The sequence below is a fragment of the Trachurus japonicus genome, chromosome 13, assembly GCF_045865225.1.
Source record: "Trachurus japonicus isolate A0001 chromosome 13, Traja_1.0".
NCBI lineage: Eukaryota > Metazoa > Chordata > Actinopteri > Carangiformes > Carangidae > Trachurus > Trachurus japonicus.
Genome location: NC_140919.1, coordinates 33,636,710 through 33,657,817, shown reverse-complemented (window position 1 = coordinate 33,657,817; position 21,108 = coordinate 33,636,710). Strand labels below are relative to the sequence as shown.

General features: G+C 41.4%; 1 protein-coding gene across 7 annotated transcripts; it reads right to left on the bottom strand.

The window, feature by feature from the left end:
* Nucleotides 1-1,005: 1,005 nt before the first annotated feature.
* On the bottom strand, nt 1,006-19,624 carry c2cd3 (C2 domain containing 3 centriole elongation regulator). 7 transcript variants are annotated; one of them, XM_085796080.1, is made up of 33 exons: nt 19,407-19,624; nt 17,914-18,183; nt 17,663-17,820; nt 16,487-16,665; nt 16,211-16,374; nt 15,985-16,117; nt 15,706-15,858; nt 15,451-15,598; nt 15,218-15,321; nt 14,705-14,908; nt 14,500-14,615; nt 14,263-14,381; nt 13,184-13,315; nt 12,646-13,101; nt 12,374-12,525; nt 11,757-12,000; nt 11,426-11,609; nt 11,142-11,325; nt 10,197-10,369; nt 9,967-10,102; nt 9,623-9,891; nt 9,136-9,216; nt 8,423-9,037; nt 7,986-8,327; nt 7,758-7,896; nt 7,600-7,664; nt 7,306-7,511; nt 7,083-7,222; nt 6,844-6,996; nt 6,558-6,748; nt 5,087-5,837; nt 4,416-4,524; nt 1,006-1,260 (listed from the first exon to the last, which is right to left on the bottom strand). In XM_085796080.1, the coding sequence occupies exons 1-33, from the start codon at nt 19,456-19,458 to the stop codon at nt 1,123-1,125; spliced, it is 6,660 nt and encodes a 2,219-aa protein (XP_085652206.1). In that variant the 5' UTR covers nt 19,459-19,624; the 3' UTR covers nt 1,006-1,122. The 7 variants fall into 7 exon arrangements, with proteins under 7 accessions (XP_085652206.1, XP_085652208.1, XP_085652210.1 ...); XM_085796082.1 differs by having other exon boundaries at nt 7,092-7,222; XM_085796084.1 differs by having other exon boundaries at nt 7,083-7,210.
* Nucleotides 19,625-21,108: the final 1,484 nt, after the last annotated feature.

Here is a 21,108-nt window from a genome sequence, read left to right as displayed (position 1 = left end):
GACAGGTATGATTTGTGACCTAATGAGTCACATTGTTTTGATCAAATGTAGGCCTACAGTACACATGTCTTGTGTTTTGTAGAGCTGTTACTGGACTGATGCCAAAAGTGCTTCTTTGCACGATCTGTAAGCAATGAACTCAAAACTTTCCTTTTTTTAAAAAACCAATTTTCTTCAGTAGTGCGTTTCATTTTCAACTTTCATAAGCATTTTGTGAACATTTACACTCACTTATTCGTTCAGCTTTGTCACAATAATTAAATAAAAAGAAATTATTTAAAAAAAAAGAAGGTTTTCATCTTTAGGAATTACAGAGTGAGAATTACAAACTGAGTCCAAGGTTTGTTGCAGTGATGGAAAACACTGTTGACCTTCTACCTTAAGACTCAAGTTGCATTGAAAAAATGACAGAATCCAAGTTTTTAAGATTCACACTGGGGTCTGGCAGGTTTACTCAGCCTCTGTTTTGTAAAATGAAAGTGAAATACTTAAATGCTCAAATGTTTTGTATATTGAAGCCTCCTGCCTTAAATGACCATTCAAAGAAAGGCAGGACCCATGTCACTCCATCTACTTTAGAGCTTGTTGTGCACTGTGCTTTGACACTGCTATTGACCAGACATTTATATAAACGCAATCCACATACAATGTTGTATTGCTCAGCAATGCAACCTTATGCCTCCTGCTTTTATATGAAGTAAAGTGTCACTGCAGTGGTATCACTAAACTGAGAAACCTTTTGAGAAGCAGTCCAGCACAAAGAAGTCCAGATTCAAACTGATAACACATTTCTGTTTCAACATGTAGGCTATGTTTTCTTTCAAATGACTTCACATATGCATTTCTTAGCTATCTGAGCCATTTGGTTGACCCACATTTTTGTTTGAAGGCCGATGCATTTTAACATGACCTGAGGTATGTTCCTAGAAACAGGTTATTGTTTCAGAGGGCCAAAGAAATACCCAGAAAAACTTTATAAACAGACTGCAGTCTTTCATTGTTAAAAACAACAGTAAATATTTATTTATAAAATTACAAAATGTTACATTTAATTTACATGATCTTTTTATGTCTGCAACCAAATGTGTTCTGTTTAGTACAAACAAACAAAACCACCACATACTAATGATTCCCATCAAAATGGGCTGCAAATATTTTTGCTATTCTTTCAGTCTCTTTCCTCATGGATGACGGTGACATGTTCGGACGCTGTGGACGAGCTTTGCGATGAGGAAAGCTCTGAACTGGAGATGTCTGGCCCTGAAAGATAAAAAATATATATATATAAAGAGCTGAAAGCAACAAAGCTGTGAGCACAAAATTACCACACTACCATCTGTTGTGCGTAACATACAGAACCTAAAATAACTTAACCGTGTACTTTGATGAAGGACTTGTGAGTGACTGTAAACAGTAAAAGTAACTATCAGAGAACAAGACTAAACTAAACATTTATTTGAATATGTACACTGTCGAACAGGCTTGTTAGGTGTGTCAGTCCGCCACACAGTGTACAATCATCACAATCTCTCACCTCCCACTTCATACTGCAGCACCTGCCTCGTCTAGCTCTCTCCACACCCTCCAGCAAACAGGATCCATTGACACTTATGTGACGCAGACATAGTGTACCATCTATACAGGGCTGGACGTGAGCCAGCTCAACCGCCTCATGTACACAATTACAGGTAAAAACTGTGTGAACGTTACTGTGTCTTTGAGGCACTCGTGGTGGACAAAACACCAAATCTGACACATACAATTCAGAAATTAAAATTAGGAAAATTTAAATGAAGTTTGTGGCTGTATACTCAATAATAAATTATTAATTTTACTGATAGGAACAGCAACAACTTGAAGTCTTGATTGCTGCATCAGTATGATCTATTAATAATTACCTGACAAAGCCTGTGCCCTGCATGTTATATACTGGTTCAAAATTGTGCGTACACTTGGTCAGACCTGGTGTGAGATTTTGCGTACTCTACACTCACGTTCAGATATGATATATGATAAGTGCTGATCTTTCTGTTTGATAAATGAGGGCCAATATGTGAGTTTTTTAAATTCAACAACAGTGTAACATCATAAACACCTGAGCCCTAAAGGTCAATACTCAGGGCAGAGAGGAGTGCTTTGTTCTGCAAACAGCCACCTCAAACCTTTAGTTGCATCACAGCAGTGTTTCTGAATAGACTGAGCTGAAGGTGACAAAACAAATACATTATTCCTTTGATCATAAGACTGCTAAAATAACTTTGTCAACTCTGTTGTAAGTCTAAGTAAGTGTGACGGGGATAAAGATTAACACTGCATTGAGACTGAATGAAAAAGTGGACAGGTGACATGTTTGTCTTAGGTTGGACAACAACAAACACCAACCTGGCGTGACTTCACTGATGATGGTCACATTGATCCTGCAGAACCTGGTTGGCTGTTACATGGGTCTGTCAAGTTTGGTTTAGCCAATCACAAGTGACATTGTGTAACCATGGATAATGTATTGTTATGAAATGAGCTCCAACTGTGATAACCTGTGGTAGTTTTAATGAGTGGTAAAATAAACTAACATAACTGGAAAAGTACAAGAAGCTGTAGAGACACTAGAAATCATTTCAGAAGGGTAATTATTTTAGTAAATACGACACACAAATACAATGTAATTCTTTAATTTTATGGTTTTTCTACTTGTGATGAACTTTTTGACATCTACAGGGTTGTGACAGAAAGTCACAGTATTAAAAACAAAATATATTCAAACTTTTCATCTATCATTTATAAAAATAATTACCTGGAATATAAAGTAATTATTAATTCTTTTTTCTCCTTATGACTAGAATAAGCATTAGTATTGTGAATATTGTGGACTGTTGGACTTGTTGTTTAATCCACCTGGTTGGTCAACTTGTTTTTGTCTGGTATCTTCACACTGTAAAAACAAAGTCACCTAATGTCATTATGAGCCACAGTGATTGCCTAAGAGTGTAAAAGCATCAACACTGACAGGAATCCTAACAGGTATGACAGAAACTTAAAATGCAGGTGTTAAAGCAGAAGTAAGCGATCCGGTCGTTTTGGCTAACTTTCTGTCAGCCGATGGAGTTGGCAGTCCCCGCCCTCGTCCCTACGTCACCACATGCACGCGCATCAATTGGCTGCACACACAGAGAGGATCGCCCCTTTATGCCGTTCTCTCTCCTCATTGGATAAAGGTTGTAGGATACAAGGAAAGTTTTCTCCTCAGCTTACAGCAGAGCAGAGTGACTGACAGACCCATGTTTCAGACCAAACACATAAGTGATTGCTGTCGGAAGATATAACTATTTAAAACTTATATTAGCACAAATATTCCGCTTACTTCTACTTTAACTATCAAGTACAACTGCAAGGAACCTTGGAGTCATTTTTGACCAGGACCTTTCCTTCGGCTCCTACATAAAACATGTGACTCGGACCGCCTACTTTCACCTGCGCAGTATAGCCAAGATGAGGAATATCCTTTCCCAGAGTGATGCAGAGTGATACCGCAAAACAGGAGCAATTAAACTGAAAATTTTCAGATTCCTTCTTTTAGACCTAAAATGTTAGGAAAATACAGCCCTGAGTTGAATTTGCCCGGAATTGTCCTTTAAATGTATTTTCCTGGGAGTTTTTTCTAAGTCGATGTGAGGGTCTAAGGACAGAGGATGTTGGCACTGTATGATGCCATGTAAAGCCATTTGAGACAAACTGTTTGTAAAAATGGACTATACAAATAAAATTGCCTATCAGTGTCATTAAAACTCCCTTTCTTTGTCCTGAGCTCAGCAAAATAATTCAACTAGTCTCTAAGAATATATTCCTTCACGTAATTTATTTCTTTATTGTAAACCATTCCATTCAATATTGAGACTTAAAGTAATGTCGTGGTCAGTGGTCAGGCTGTTGGCAGGTCACCAACTGATCCACCATAAATATTCCTTTTAGTTTTTACATCTAACAGGTTTTTTGTTTTTGTCTACGGGTACATTTAAGGGTGTGTGTGCAGGTTCTATTGGAAAGACTTGTTCTATGTAACTTTGGATGAACCTCAACCTGTCACAGCTGCACGATGAGAGTTGAATTAAACTAGACTCAAGATGGTACACACTGTCACTATTCTAGCTTGGCTTCCTTTCAGGATGCATCATGTGCAACACAGTCTATAAATAACAGTAATTGTGCACACTAGTTGGGTAAAATCTTATGATTACTATTATTATTGATTATACTGTAGATGTGTCAAAAATGATCAGAGTAATCTTATGGGAAATGAGGAATTTCCAAAGGATATAAATAATGCCAAGATATTCTCATATCCAGAGAGGCAGGAATTAAAAGTACAAGGAGTGGAGCAAGGGAGAATGCCAGAGGTAGAGCTGGTGACAAATACTCACTGGGTCACTGCACGACTGGGAGAAGGAAGGAGCCAATTTTATCGCTCTCATAGACGCCTCCAGTTGGTGAGAGGGGAGGAAGAAATTAGGGACCATCACAGGGGCACAGCTAAGAGTGAAAGGTTAAAGAAAACATTCATGGAGAGCATGATGATGATATGATGATGTCATTATTAAGACCAAAAAGATGAAAAGAAACTGGTAAATGGTAAAAATTTTAAAACTCACCTAGAAGAACAGATAATTTTACCAACAACACAGTCACGCTCACATTTATACCTACGGACAGTCACCAATCAACCAACATATTATAACAACCCCAACCAAAGCTGGACCCCAGAGCTCTGATCGTAGTACCATGGGGTCAGTCTGGGACAGAGAGAGGGGGACCTACATCCACAGAGGAGTTGTTGGAGTAGCTTACCTGCAAACTATCCTGTTCAAAACCAAGGTTTTAAAACTATTCATGAACATATTTTTTTGAAAGCATCCTTACTGTCTTTTTAGTGCCCAAACTTTGCATCACCTAAAGAAACTGTGACAGAGGGTGGTTGCCTGCATTTGTTAATAATTTATCATATCAACACATGATAGACGCAAACACTTTATTCGGAGCAGAGAGTTGACCTTCATTAGACAGCAGCACATCAATAAGTAGTGATTAAGGATACGGCTGCAGCTGTGGATCTTCCAGGGGGGCATCAGGGGCGTCTGTGTTGTGTTGGACTGGTGATGGACAAGTGTCACCCGAACCCTTGTGGGGGCTGTGGGACCCTTTTGTTTGTCTCTGGTCTAAAGCTTCTAGCGTCCTTTCATCCTCCTCTCCCTCCGTGTCTGAAACGTCTCCTACTGATCCATTAAAACTGTAATTTTCCTCTTGTCTTGCACATTCTGGTGTCCCACCAGACTCAAGACTTTCCAGATTCACTTCCTGCCTATTCGTATCCTCGTCTTGGCTCAGGTCAGGCTCCTCTGGCGCCTCCAAACTCTCTAAAGCAACCAGGTCAGGCTCTGACAGGATGCTGGTCCAAGGACTGGTTTTGTCTGTTAGAGATGTTACCTCATTTAGATGCTTTGGCTTCACCACAACCTCCTCATAATCTTCATCATCATCATCACTTCTCTCGTCCCGTCTGTAGTCTGATCCATCTTCACCCTCATCTGTTCTTTCTTCAGTTTCATCCTCGGACTCAGTAACTTGTATGTGCTTGTCTTCCCCAGCCGCAGAGTCTGCATGGTCTACAGACGTCTTTTGAAGAGGCGACTGCAGAGGAGACATGTCTTCATGGGAAGAACCTGAAGCTCTGGGTAGACAAGAGAGACTCTCGGTAGGGATTCGAGAGCCCCTGTTTTCAACAGGGGAAGTGGCTGTGCTGCTCTGGTGGTCAGAGGGAATCGTTTCCAGATGCTGTCCTCGAAGGCCTGCATGAAGAGGATGGTGAAGATTTTAGCTACTGCTGAGAAGATCAAGCTGCTTTTTATTTTATTTATTTGTCAGTCACGTGAGAATTTGATGGTTTCCTCTGTCATTTGTCTTTGAGTTTCAGACTGATGGTAAGATCACCTTAGAAATAATGTGGGGCATACTAGTTATACTACTATAATTTTTACTGTATTAATTAAGTGTGAAATATAAATCCATTACAATTATATATACTATAAAAATTATAATTACGTCAGTGAAAAAGCAATTCATTTTTTCAACTCTCGACAAATACATTAATCAGTTGATCAGTGTAGGTCTAGACAAAACAATAAACTTCTTAGAGTAACGTCTGATAAAACTTGTTATAAAAAGCAGGGACACTCTGAGTGCCAGCCACACAGTGTTGATGTAATTCCAATAGAGCACCACTGGTCTGAAGATGGGCCAGTGGCGCCTCCTTTTATGGTAGCAGTGTGCGAGCTACAAAGTAGTCTGTGTCCACAATGAACTCTGGATCAACTGTCTAGGCTGAGCAAAGAGTACCTGTCAAGAATGATCTGTAAAAGGGAGAATGATTGATGCCCATTTTGAAAAGAAATACCAGCCATCAAAGCAATTTTAAAGGCTCAAATTATGTATAAAATCAAGGGGGGTGATTTTAGCATGTGTTATTTAAAACACATCAAGTCAACAACTTTCATGGATGAGCAGCTCACCACTTATGATATTATTGACTTCTCCAACTAACTGGTTGGACTTGTGAAGAAGTTGAGTTGCGTCCGTCTCAGACTCCCTCTGCTCCTCATGGCTGGTGTGACAGGCCTGGTTGGTCACTGATGGGAATGTGGGAGTGGAAAGTTTATGACTGAAATATCTCTGGATGTTGTCGAGCTCACCGAGTTTTTTCCTGTAAAAGCAGACAGTCACAGTCAATGCTCGGATGAAAAACATAATCCAAATTATCTGTAAAGCAATGATGTCGGTCTGTCTGAGGACTGATACCTGAGAGCTGAAAACAGGAATGAGCTAGAGGGATTGATGTCACCCGCACTGCTGCTGCTGCAGATGGAGTGAGCTGCTGTTTGCTCCTGCAGACTTTGATGATAAAAACGCACTTTGTCCATGTGCTCAAAATGACGGTCGCTCTCACTGCATCTGCTCAAATGTAAAGACAACATGTTAATACTGTGGTGACAGTGTCTTGATATATTTTAAATGAATGGCAGAATTAAAGGGTATACTTTATTAACCTTTCAGGGAACAGCTTGTTGGTGAGGTCAGGTGATGAGATCTTCTGCTCAGGGTAGTGGCTGATGTGAGAGGGGAAGCTACTGTAGGTGGCTGTGGTGTGATAGCTGAGAGGAAGAGCCTGAAATAAACCCTGTTCATCAAACACAAAAGTTTTTATTAATTACACACTTATTGTCCACATTTTCTCTGAGAGATATTCTGTATGTTTCTCACCGGTGATGTGTTGGCAGCTTCTTCAGTCACAGTTTTTCTTTGTCCTCTGAGATCTTGGACCCCCTTCAGTGGAGTGACAGACACTTTGAGCTGGCCGTGACACTGACCACTGAAGTCTGTGATGTTGTACCAACCACAAACCGAATGGAACCCGCAGAGTAAAGGTGAGAGGTCTACAGAGGCAAATCCTATCACCCTCTCCATTTCTATGGAAGCAAATTAACCAAAATGTGAATTAATGCATCATGATACATAATTGTAACAGAAATCATGAATTTGTACCGTCTCATGTACCTCCTTTGTGCCAAACTTTGAACACAAGAGACTGTTGCGCCTCAACAAGCAGCTGTTTTGAAAGCCTGGAAATTTGAAAATAAAACATCAGACTGATATCATTTTTTTAACACACTACATGACAAAGATTTAAATGAATATGTGTCATGTAACTCGACCTGCATTCATGTTGATGGTCCCACACAGGACAGTCAGCGTTGGCTATTACAGCTGTGGACACTGGCTCTGGAGAGTCAGCGGTGACGTATGAAACACAGCAGCATGGTGTCCCTTCACTCTGCTCTGCCAGGGGACAGCCTGCCACCAAATTATATGTTTTACTTCATGTTGATGAGAATCAGTAAAAAATGATAATCAATCACGTCAATCTCAAATCAATGGCTCACCTTTCAGATTCAGGTGCATAGCCCGGTCCACCGCCACAGTCACAGGGAAAGATTCATCAATGCTGATTTCTGTGTGCTGGACAGATGTGATGTCTGGAGTGGTTCTGGAGGATTTATTCTTGTGTTTGTGTGGTGTACGCTGTTTGGGTGCAGTGGGTGAGGAGGGTTGATCTGCTGCTTCCACCTCATCAGATAAGAGCTCCCCCTGGCTGTCAGAGTCTACCAGGATGTCAGCTCCAGCAGACGCGTCCCTGGGGACAGAGCCTGCTGTGAGGGTGACGTGCACCCTGAGAGCAGCCCCTTGTAGGTCTGCTGCAGAGCGCCTGAACAGTGGGTACACACCTGTGGAATCAGGAAAAACATGATTACACACAGAAACACAGCCATAATCTGACTGAAGCAATTATCACCTTGTAATACATTTAATCATTTCTCACCACTGAGAGTGTGCTTCCGCTTAGACATCTGAGCAAGAGAGGACAGATCCACAAATGCTGAGCCAACCAGTCGGTCTGTGTCAGTAGGTCTTTTAGTTTTGTCCTTCTTGAAGGCAACCCACACCTGAACCTCCAGCCTCTCCTCTTGTAGATACCACATTAAAGGTTGAGTCCTCCTTAGTTCCACAGTTCTGCTTCCTTCAAAACTCAGCGTGGCTTGGTCGTCCTTTCCATCCTCTATGACAGACGGGTGTTTCAGCTGAGAGTAGAAGGCCTCCTGGTCATAAAATTTGTACCTGAAGTAGCAATAGGTGGAGCGCTGAAGCTGACTGTGGCCAGGCAGAAGCAGACAGTGGACTGGTATCCACGCTCTAGGCATTGAGAATGTCAGAGAAAGTTTCTCTCTGCTTTCTTCCCAGGCTTCCTCATCATCCTGAATTTCATACAGATTTTGGGCCATCACCCAGCCCAAACCCTGAGCAGCTTTAATGACTCTTTCTCTGTCTGAATGGTGGCAAAAATTGACAGCAATCTCCAGACCCCCAACCAGGACGTGCTGGTGTTGAGGAGAACTTGTTTCTTGAGATGCATACACTCCAAACCAGCCAGAAATACCTATGGATTTAGAAAAAGTGTAAAAAAATATATATATATATATATATATATATATATATATATATATATAACTGTGTTGATCAAAGAATGCAACATACCTGTTCTTTTTCGGATGAGATCAGCTAGAGGTATCTTCACCTCACCCAACACCACATCTTTAGGCCTGGAAACATTCACTCCTGCAACAGATAGCACAGAATAAAGTAAGGGTGTTGTGGTGAAAAGTAAAAACTCCAAAATATTGAACATACAAAACATATTTTGTGAACAATGCTGTGAACAATCCTTGATACAACTTTGTTAAATGCCAATTACATAGACTTATAATTATTTGAATATAGCAACTGACAGTTATTTACTGTTATTAAGCTACCCACAAAACACAACATACTGAGAAATCAAAGAAAATATTCATATTAGAGAAGTTTAACCCAAAGGAAATCTGGTTTATATAAATAGCAATATTACAAAAAATCAAACTGGCTGCCAAAAACATGAACTGTGCATGTTAAATGTTACTGTACTATTATCAACACAAAAAAATCTGTGATTGTTCTGAATAAGCTATAATAAATTATCTTAAACCTTTGCGACTGTCTCTGTGCCAAACGGTAAAGACAGCAGAAGCCTCTTCAAGCTGCTCAGCCAGGCTGCAGGTTTCTCCACTGCTTCTCTGAACCAGCAGATTGCAGGACATCTCGATGTGGTGGTCAAACTCAGGGCAGAAGGTCCTGGCAGCGATGCGGGTAGACCTCCTCTCACTCTCCGGCATGAAGGAGAGCTGGACTGTGACATATGCGTTTACCCCCACACCAGCAAAGTAGCTGAATCTGTCATCTTGTTCTGATAACACCCTGCAACAAAAGATTGTGTGCCGTCAGTCTGCTGCAGTGAAATGTTGACAGTGAAACATGGTGACAGTGATGTACCTTGCTGCTGCCTGCAGACCTGACCCTCTGTGCACTTGAACCACAAGTGTCACAATACGAGAGGCAGCTCCTCTACCAGTCGGTCCTTGAGGCCTGACAGGGCGGTGCTTGTAACGAATGCAAACATCCAGCAGGCCTGAGAAGCAAAAAAGAGAGGTCAAACTGTTAAACATATGTAATATATATCCATACAGTTTTATACTGTCATCGCTCTTTATATGTTTGCATACCTGAGGGCTGAGGCTGATGTCCTGTGGGACTATCTGCCCTTGGAATCAGGGGTAGGGAGAACATTTGGGCCTCATTTGGATGTTGTTTCTGCATAGTGACGATGGAGCACAGCTTGGACAGGGGAAGCAGTCCTTTGGCCACAAGTTGGTCTCTGACATTTGGATAATAATATCTGTAGAGATAAATTAATCACTCAAATAAAGCAATTATACATTGAGACAAATACTTTTAAATCATAATACTGAATTGCAACACACTTAAGTGCTGCATCAAGCAGTGATGGAATTGATGTTATCAGCCATTATCATGCATTCATAACAAAAACAAGTGTTTTTTTCTTTTCTTTCATTTTTGAGACAGTGAAAAATGCAACAAGGAGAAAGGCTCCAAACTACTTGGTTAGCTCACAAAAGTACTATTGTGTTCCTGCAAAGGGCCCACATGTATCTCTACATGTGGTAGTCACTCCACTGGGTGTCAACAAAAGAGACGACAAAAGAAACAAAGACATTTTGATTTCCTTTTGTAACGGAGGTAGCCACTAACAGTCGCGAGGGACCCAGGAGGTGAAGTGACGACTTGTGGCGGTTAGTGGTACTGAAATTAAACTCACTCTCCCATAAAAAGACGTGCAAACCTGACTGCCAAGTGGTCATTGACCTCATTGACCTCCCGCGGTGTAGGAGACCGGGGTTCAAGATTCACCTGGGGCACGCCTATAACAACCACATCGGTCATACTTGTACTAATTTAGCCTCAGGCTGACAATGTATCTTTGAGTGGTTACATATCAGCAACAATAAGACTCATCACTTTAATGCAGAGGGGCCTTGCACCTTAAAAAGTTGTATTCTGGGATCAATGTCAGGGTTTTTAGCTGTAAGATAGAGTATGTCATGTCAAGTTCAGGTTTTATAGATGGATCAGAAAGTTAGACCACAAACCTGCACCACACTTCAAACTGTATGCCTCCTCCACTGCTCAGGCCTTGACTCGAAAGAGAGCTGAGCAGCAACCTTTGGACAGGTATGCCTTCAGGAACAAGAAGCACATGTGTCTCAGTATGGCCAAACGCTGGGTCAGGAATACAGAGAGTGGTGGTGGTACGAAACGGCTTCAGGTTCACACCTGTAGGTGATGAAACAACGGTTAGAAAACTGCCGAGGGCAAGACATTTCTCAAGGGTGTTCTCTGAGGTGTATGTTTTATTATACTATAATGGTCTTACTACTCTCTATGAGGTTCTGGTCCACTGCTGCAGCAGGGTCAACGTCTTGGCAGGGGAAACTGTACTGGACGTAGCAGTCAGCTTCACCCCACACTGTAGACTGCAGAGGCGTCAGTCCATTTACCTTCTCCACTCTTACCACAAACAGATGCTCTCTCATTATCTCCTCTTGTGCTGTCATAGCCTGAGTGAGAAACAAGTTTAGCACTTGGAGGCAAAAAGGGCAGCTTATTATCCTGTTCATCAGCAAAGTCAAAGCATATTCTTATCCATGTCTATAGGGAAAGAAAGACAATATGTACTGGTTTAAAGGTGCCACTTTTTTACAGACCTTTTGTGAATGTGGATGGTAATCAAGCAGATGAACTGGTTTCAAGGGATGTGGCATGAAAGAGGCATATTCCTCATCTCTTGTGCGCTGCAGGGCAACTATCTGCTGTGCTTCCCCCATAGCCAAAACAACCCTGAGGTTTCCTTTACAACCCCCTGAGAACACATCAATGACCGGCATGTAGCAGTCCACCCCTAAAACAGGGTACTGCGCCTGGAGAAGGAGGTGGGTGATCTTTGGATCCCTGGAGGAGAGAAAGATAGTTTCACATGCAGCCTCACAATGACAATTTGTGAGGTTGTGGCTTTGTGACATTTGGAGTACCACAGTGCCCCCCAAAGGACAGGTTTGGTTATTGTTTTGTTTTTTTTAAACAAACAAAAAATCTCAGCACATACAGCAGCTAATCTGTGTAGTAATCATAAAATTAATGTCATAGAGGAGAAAAAAGACATTTGGGAAGATGGATTTTCTCTATTACATCCACAAAAATTGATTACCGGAAATTGTTTAGTTGAAGATATGTTGTCTGTAATACTTCAGTAATTCAGTCTTTCCATTCAGTTAAAACTTTGTTTTTCTCCAACTGGAAATGTGCTGTCTTTGTCTTGACTTACCTAAATGACATGTAGAACTGGTGAAGAGGTAATTTAACAAGGCCCAGGAGCTGGTCCTGCCCTGAGCTTCCCGTTTTCCGCCACACCTCAATTACCATCACGTTATTCTTCATCCGCTCCAACAGCTTACTTGTTAAGGCCACAGGCGTCACCTAACACAAATGATGAAGAGAAGGTCTTGTGGGTCAAAAGAATACTGCACTCACAGTGCCTCACTGTTATTTAGCGTAAATTTTGAGATACAGTTAGAGGAAGCAACCCTCTGGACTAACCTGAACAAAGTTGAAGGAAGGGTTTGACTGACCCCAGCTCACAACAGATCTTGCCATCTCGTCGCACCAAAAGAGTTTACAGTTCAAGTACACATTTGGGGCCTGGAGGGGCCCACAGCTGAAGTTCTTTCCATCTGGCACCATGAGCAAGGTATGCAGCAGGACCTCAGGGTCCTCTTCCACCTGCTGCCAAGATTTATGAGAAGATCTGTGGAGGCTGGGATGAGGAAGGGGCTCTTTGGAGGATTTCTGAGGACTCCAAACATTTAGTCTGGGCTCTTCTGAAGAGTGAGCAGGCACCTCCTCTCTGCCCGTTTGAACAGGTTGAGATCTGGAGCTGCTCTCTCTTTTTGGACTGGGTGCACCCTGTGAAAGCGATGTGTCTTTCCACGCAACTTTGCTTTTGCTTTTTCCAGAGGAGGAATCTTTGCTGTCTGTCGCGAGCTCTAAAGTCACCTAAAAAAAATAACATGATTTCAATGACAGTCTCAAGTATCAGGCTTGCAAACATTAATCAATGGGACAACAAATATATTACCATAAGAGGTCCAGTGTTGTGTATTTCACCGTTTCCTTCCAGGCTCTGTACAGGTAAGACAAGAGACTCACTCAGCTGCTTGCTCTGCAGCAGGCAACGCAATGGGTGAACTGCTTTACCAATGGGAACAGGCTGCAACAAACAGAAAGTAAACCATTGTATAGCAACCAGGATCTACCCCTTTTCAATCAGGGCCCAGACTGGGTAATGCCATTGTTGAGATCAGGTAAAGAGGCCTGTTGGGGACCAGGGAGTAGGCTGTTGTGTTAATGTACATCGCAGTGCAATAACTTATGTACTTTTGCAAGAAGTCCTGCAGTGTTGCGAGTCCTTTATCCTTTTTTTTAAATCAGAAATGTTGTATGTATTAACAATGTCACCTAAACCAAAGCCTACTGTGTGATCAATGCAGAATAAGGTTACAACAATTAGTAGTAAATTGCAACACTGCGCACACGCACAGCCTCTACTGTGCGTTGCACTCATTAAGATCTCATCTGAAAAGATTACTGTCATTCAAACAACTGGGGTCACTTTCACTCAAATAATCAATCTTAAAGCAGAAGTAAGTGGTCCGGTCGTTTTCGCTAATGCTGCGTTCCAGGCAGGCTTTTGAAATCGTAAATTACAGCTTCAAGTCACAACTTACGACTTTGTAGCATTTCAGGCAACCCACTCGTGTTTTTCCGACCTGTTTTACCGGTGAAAGTCACTAACGGCCACTCGTAACTTCCGACCGGTGAACTCGTACCAGATCGAACTGGTACCACTTCATGGTCGGAAAAATACGAGTTTCCTTGAACGCACCATAACAGTCCTCGTCGCTACGTCACCACATTCACGGCGTCCCTTGGCTGCACACACAGCCCTGCATGCCGTTCTCTCTCCTCATTGGATAAAAACTGTAGGATACGATAAATGTTTTCTCTTCGGCTCAGAGCAGAGCAGAGGGACTGACAGACCCGTGTTTCGGTCCAAACACTCTATGTAAGTGATTGCTGTCGGAAGATATAACTATTTAAGACTTATATTAACACAAATATATCACTTACTTCTGCTTTAAGTTCGAAGCTACTTACTTTCTTTTGGTCATTCTTTTGTGAGTAAATCTTGAAAATAAGATTGGTTTTCCACCATTGTTCAACTTCTGCTGTGCTGAAGTGGACAGGAAACACTGAGTGCTGGAGGAACTTAACGGCTTAAAAACAAAAAGGAGAATGTATGTCAGATGCAGGCACAGACCAGACACAGACTGACACAAACAAGGGTTTTTCACTCAAGTGGGTTTCACAAGAGTAGATTTTAGCAGGACATACCTCCTCCTGTTACTTTACTGGAAACAGCTCTGGTCACCTGCCCATCTCCAGCTTTATTACGATTATGGCGATTGGAGGTAGATGGCATGGGGAACACGTACTCAATGAAGTAAGTGCTATAAAAAAAAAGAAAGAAATTTGTTTGTTAGCTATACTAACACTGATACTTTTAAATAATGAATGTAATGTTCTTTGTTATACCTACCACTTTTTGCCAGGTAATGGTCGAGGAGGTTTCCCTTTGACAGGGATCTTTCTGGGTGTGGTGGTTCTGCTGTGTGTCGGTACAGTCAGGGAGTCAACTGTCACTCTCGCCACTCGGACCAAACTCAGCAAAGCCAACTGCTCCCTGCTGAGGCCAGGGGGAACATCGCCGGCATCCCGGGGGCACTGCTGATGTGAATTTGGACTGGACACGAAAAATATATGGTAAATAATAGTCTTTCATAGTAACAAAGGTACTCTGGTATATCTTGTTTACTCTCCGTATATGCATATAGCCTGGTAGCGCATACCACATACATGTATATTCTGTATTAATTTAATCGGGGTTTTTTTTCAATAGGGAGACATGTTGGTTAGTTATTGTACAGTCAAAAATTATATCTTTAAAACTGGCTACCTTTAAGGATAAGGTAAGGATAAAGACAAAAACACCTGTCACCCCTCTAAAGGGAGCTCTAGTGGCATGACTTCAGAGACACATAAAAGCCCTTACCCTTCATTAGGCTGAGAACACATCAGCTGCTTTGGCTGATTTTTACTTAGGGAAGTTGTTCCCTGACCATCTGCCTCTGTGTCATCTGGTCTGGCATCTGACATCTGAAAGAAGACAATGATGACATTAAAATGTTCTCTGCTAGAAAATATCCCATAAACTAAAATAAATAGATATCACTTATGAATCATGTGTTTTTTTCCTTGACAATCCTCAGAAAAACTTCAACTTACTGGAGTTTTGTAGAACAAATTTTCCAGTAAGCTCTGATCATATTGTGGATCATTGAGCTCACTATCCTCGCACACACTGCTGTGGCCAGACAGAGATTCAGGGAAGAAGCCCTCTCCATCCAAGAGAGGCAGAGCAGACGTGTTTAAGCTAAAAAATAAATAAAAAAATAAAAAATGAAGAGCACAAGTCTTGATGAGAAAATAGAAACACGTCAATTTTTTGTCAGATTTGTAAATACATTTACACATAGGTACCTGCCAAGGAGAAGATCCACAGCTCTGTTGTCCATGTCAGCAGCACAGTCTAAGCCACAGTCTGAGACCACAGCAACATCATCAGAGTGCTTGATCTTTGAATCATCTTGTAAAATATTTTGAAGAAACATCCCAGAGTGAGAAGGAAAAGGCCTGCGGACACAGAAAAAACATTTTGACTTAACACTGCAGCAAAGCCTGCCATGAAGTTATGTATTAAAATACTGTGTATTTGTTTACGTTTTTTGTTTTTTTTCTACAAATGTTTGAAACTCTAACCTGGAGGGTGGTAGGATGTTGTCCTTTGGGAGAGGCAGTGGAGTATCTTTCAGTGCTGGGGAAGAGTCCATGTCACCTGTCAAAGCTGATACCACCATAGCATCTCTAAGCTTGTTTCCACGCTCTAAAATAACTGAGATGAAAGAAAGTGTCAGGTATTTGTTGAATGTCAAATATGTTCATTTGTATTGAAATACATGCAATGTGTGGTAATATTAAAACCCACCCGAGAGGATATCATTGGTTGTTTGTCCACAAGGCTTCTGGCTTGAAGGATTCTCAGCTGTTTGGCTGATCTGAGATCTGTTTGTTAGTGGTATCTGATTTTCCAATAACTCTTCTTTGCCTTTGTCTTTCTGGGCATTTTGGAAATATAAGTGGTCTTTGCCTCTGAAAATATTCAATAAGATTGTTATACTCTGGTTTAAACGTATGCCAGGCAAGCTAACATCAAGTCACAGGCATTTGATTAGTAATAGCAATGACACCAACTATTTCAAACCTTGGTGTATTTCCACTGCTACTCCCGACTGATTCTTTCCCACTGCCAGCTGAAAGTGATGTGAGCTGTAAGGGCACCGTCAGCGTGGTCGGTTGTGGTACTTCAACACTGATATCTGTGGCTGGACCCGAGCTGCTGCTGTCATAGGCTTCAGTCAGAGGCTCCAAACTCAGTGAAACCTGAGAGAGTAAAAAAAAAGAATGTGTACAGTCCTCAAAATGCCTGCCTGCACAACTGATTATTTGTATTGTGAATGTTTACTGAATGTTTATTCAAAAATTTAACACCTTGAAAATATAAATTGGTGTTAAATAAAACTTTGGCAACTATCTACAGCAGCTGTGGGGATTTCAATAGTTTTTTTTTTTTTTGTCATGACACTCGTGTCAAAAAAATATACAGTATATACTGAATGCCTCCTAAACGCTTTCCAGATATAATTATTGAGGCAAAAATGTTTACGGGCTAAAGAAGGTTCTTGTTAATAGCTACAAAAAAACATACTACAGCTCTGCAGGCAGAAAGTATGAATCTTAAATTGAGGCACTTTAGCAGCTCAATTACCAGTGGGCAGTGGTCTTCGTTTGAGCCACACTGGCAAAACACAGACAAAAGGAGAGACACCTTTAAAGGTAAACAGCTAGATGCAAGCACCAGACAGTCAGGTTTAGGTGTTTCATGCAGTTTATGGATACAGGTAGTTTATCTCTAATATGCTCCTACTGATACTGATAGACTTCAGTTTAACTTTGAGGCAATGTGATGGAAAAAATAAAACTGGGTCACAAAAGAGATATGAAGGAAATCTATGATGGGTAAAGTGGCTGAAGCACAGCTCTTGTAAACACAGTTTAGTATTGGTACTGGTAAATGAAACAACGTAGAGCAACAAACTAGTCAGTTTGAGAAACATCCTCAGAGACTGAATCAGCTGCATGTTACAGAGAATGTCAAAGTGAATACATGCAGTGCAAATTAACAACAGCAGCTTGCGCTAAGAGAAGATCTGCGACACAATTATAACCAATATCGCTGAATTTCCTTGTTAACAACAGAGCTCCTAATCTATACAGTGTTCATTACATCAGTTGGCATTGGCACTAATTAATCTCCTTCTATGAGGTGCTATCCCACAAAGACAGTTGACAGGTGACTTGTGTTCTTGTTTCCACTCACCTGGAGCTCCCCCAGTTTTTCAGATGTTGGAGATACAAGGGTGTAAAATCCACTAATGGGGTGTGACAGAGAGAGATGGGAGATGCCTGCGACCTGAGCCCGTGCGATTGGCAGATGATCTGATTTCGTTAGGACTTCCAACACCAGTACACCCATATCTGTCAATGATAAAAACAGATATGTTGTGGATTTTAAAATCTATGTTTGCAACATATTAGCCAACTCAAACATATTTTAGTCATCTTAGTTACCTGTAAGATATGAGGTGAACTGCTTTGGCCCGCAGCGGATGGCGAAACGAGTCGTAGTCTTGATGATCTTCTGTGAGAGTTGCGATCCATCTCTTGGAAAGAAATGTGTCCCGTTGGATGACTCTCCCCACCAGCGAAGCCTGACAAATGTTGCAGATGGAGGCTTGCGGACTGTCCATAGTACCCGATTTACTGTCACCCGCAGAAAGCATCTCAGTTGTCCCTCAACCAGAGGAGGGAGGCTGGTGGAGGGGGAAACATCGCTGCAGACTGCAAAAGAGTTACTTTGGATTACAGCAAAGCCAAGTCAAAAAGGCATACGCAGTAAACTGGCACGTCAAATGTCATCATATAACTGAACAGGTGGTATTTGCTGCAGGTTGTAGCCCCCTGTTGACCAGTATTACAGTCTGTACTACTCACTTTTTGTGATGTTTATTTACGGTACCTCTCCTCTAATAATAAATTTGAACCATTCACGGTTGAAATTTTCAGGGTTTGTTTTAATATGTATTTATATCTTAAACTTCTAAAAGTGTCTAGCCCTCAATTGTACAGTATATTTGCCAAGTCTTGGCTTGCAGAAATTAAAATATTTTGTGCTTTCCAGTCCCCAGCTGTCAACTCTTGGTGTCACCATGGCCACTGTAACCTTGGATTTCTACACTTGGCTCATAGAGAGGGAGCCTGACATAGCCATCTGCAGTTGTAGCTAAGATCCCTCAAGCCTCAGCATGTTGTGATTTCAAAGATGCCTCTCTGCACAGCAGCACAGTTGTGAACAATGTTTATCAGAGGTACAGCCATTTTCCTCTGACACAACTGATCAGCTGACAGTCTACGAGACTGTTGTTCACTATTATAATCTATGTTTCTCCCCCCCAGTCTGATTACCTTTCAGAGAAAGGAAACTCCCAGGAGATCAGCAGATTCAGAAAAACCTAAACCAACCCAAGTCACTGAGATCACGTTTCATCTGATAAATGTGAATATTAACTTGAGCTACTGACCTGTTTCTGCATTGCATTGGATAAATCAGCCAGTGTGCAGGTGTTCATGCTAAAATGCTTAGTTATTTATGACTGTGCAACTTTACATGATTAAGTGCCCGGCTGAATTATTTTATTGTTCTTTCTTTGATAAATTAAAAAGTCAAATTTTAAAATCAAAAGCTTCCTCTTTGCAGTTTAAGCTAGAAAACCCAGAGCTCTTTAAAATAGAAGGGTGGGGATAGACAGAAAATAAGGTAGTTTACTGTAAGTTAATTATTTTTACGCCAGTGTTATGATCTGGAAGTACCAGAGTTACGTTACGTTACAGCACACACGGCGTTGACAATAACAGCGTCAAGCAAACACAGTTTCATAGACCGAAAACGAGCTAAAGCTAATTTTCTGAACATTACCAAAAGGAGCTAACATGAGGTCTGTGTGATAGTGACAGCTACTTCACAACAATAGCATTGGCGGCTAGCAGGGCTAACAGCAGTTTACCTTTTCTTTTGCTGCTTCCAGCTTTGACCGCTTTCTGTTTCCTGCTCTTCATCCCTCAGTAAACGCGGGTGGTGAACGACGTCCTGGCCAAAACAGTCTCTCTACGGTCCGTAGACATGATTTTACCACACTCGACTTAATAATCCGTTTAGGGTTGCGTGAGCTTCACACACACAGACGTAATACACATACAAACGGCAGCGCGCAAAACTGTTTCCGAGCAACAAAGTCCCAGCGATAACTTTTGTCCCGCCTCCACTGCCGCTGCCTGCACAGAGGCATTCTGGGAATCTGAGTTCGTTTATTGAATGGCCGCGATTGAAATTAAAAGCGCTCTCTTGAGCCAAATTGGAAGAAAACACACACTTTACAATACAAAATAATTTTATATTTATAGCCTAGAGCATATAGTTTAATTATAAACCGTAAACACTTCCATTTCACATCCATTTTATGCTGTTATTTTACTTCATAGTAGCCTACCGCCTTATTGTAGCCTAATAGGCTTTATGCACAGCGCCATGATTAATCCAGGTGTTTCTGACCATTGTTGTGAGGTCGTCAGACACACCAGATTAATTAGTTTGTGTGGAGCTGTGCATAAAGCCTCTATTGTAATGTAAGACAGGAAATAAAGGAGCTGGCTTAAGATCAGGAAGTAGTGGAGCTGTGAGCCAATTGCACAATTGTAGCCTAATTGTAATACAGCACACAGAATTGCAGATTAATTGATTCTCACCCATTTAAATAAAACATAACAAAACAATCTGTTGTGAACCTACAGTGAAAGCCCATAGTCATCCACTGACACCAGCCTTCTTTTCTATCACCAGCAGGGGGTAGCACTGCTCTTTCTATCTTGTGATAGAGAGCTGCTCAGTAAATAGGTGGGTGATCTCTTTCTCAAACTTGTATTTCTGTTTTACTTATTTTCTCTATTTTGCTGGGCATTTTTCCCGTCAGTCACTCAATCACTAACAAATTATTAACTAACTTTATTTGACAGCCTACGGTAAGCTAAGGACCTCCTTTTAATGTTCAAAATTACTATAGCCATGTAGGCCTACTTGACAATGAGGTCAACTTGTCATGCCATCATGCATGCTTTAGGTAGTTTGGGTTATATTCTTGCTTAGCAACAAGTCCCTCTGCAGCCATGTTTGTTGTGGTAACAGTGAGGGCCACTGAGGGTAGGCCTACATAGGAAGAGTGCAGAACAAAGCCCTTGGAACTCTGGGAGAAGTGAAGTTTGACATTTTAAGATGGCCCTGTGAAAATACGCCAGTAGCAAATATGTGTTTCTATTAGTATAGCCAAAGTAGCTGTAAATAGGTACTGTGTGCTTTTTGTAAACAAAGAGGTGGTCTGATATCCTATATGTTTCAAGGTAGAAGTAGGCCCTACAAATCTCAGTACTGTACTGTGTTGTCACATTAGAAAGAGCTTCACAATAGTTGGATCTCCCTGTTCATCGGTTCACAGGAAACATAATCAAGTCCTGCTGTTAAAGCAGAAGTAAGTGGTCCGGTCGTTTTCGCTAATGCTGCGTTCCAGGCAGGCTTTTGAAATCGTAAATTACAGCTTCAAGTCACAACTTACGACTTTGTAGCGTTTCAGGCAACCCACTCGTGTTTTTCCGACCTGTTTTACCGGTGAAAGTCACTATAACGGCCACTCGTAACTTCCGACCGGTGAACTCGTA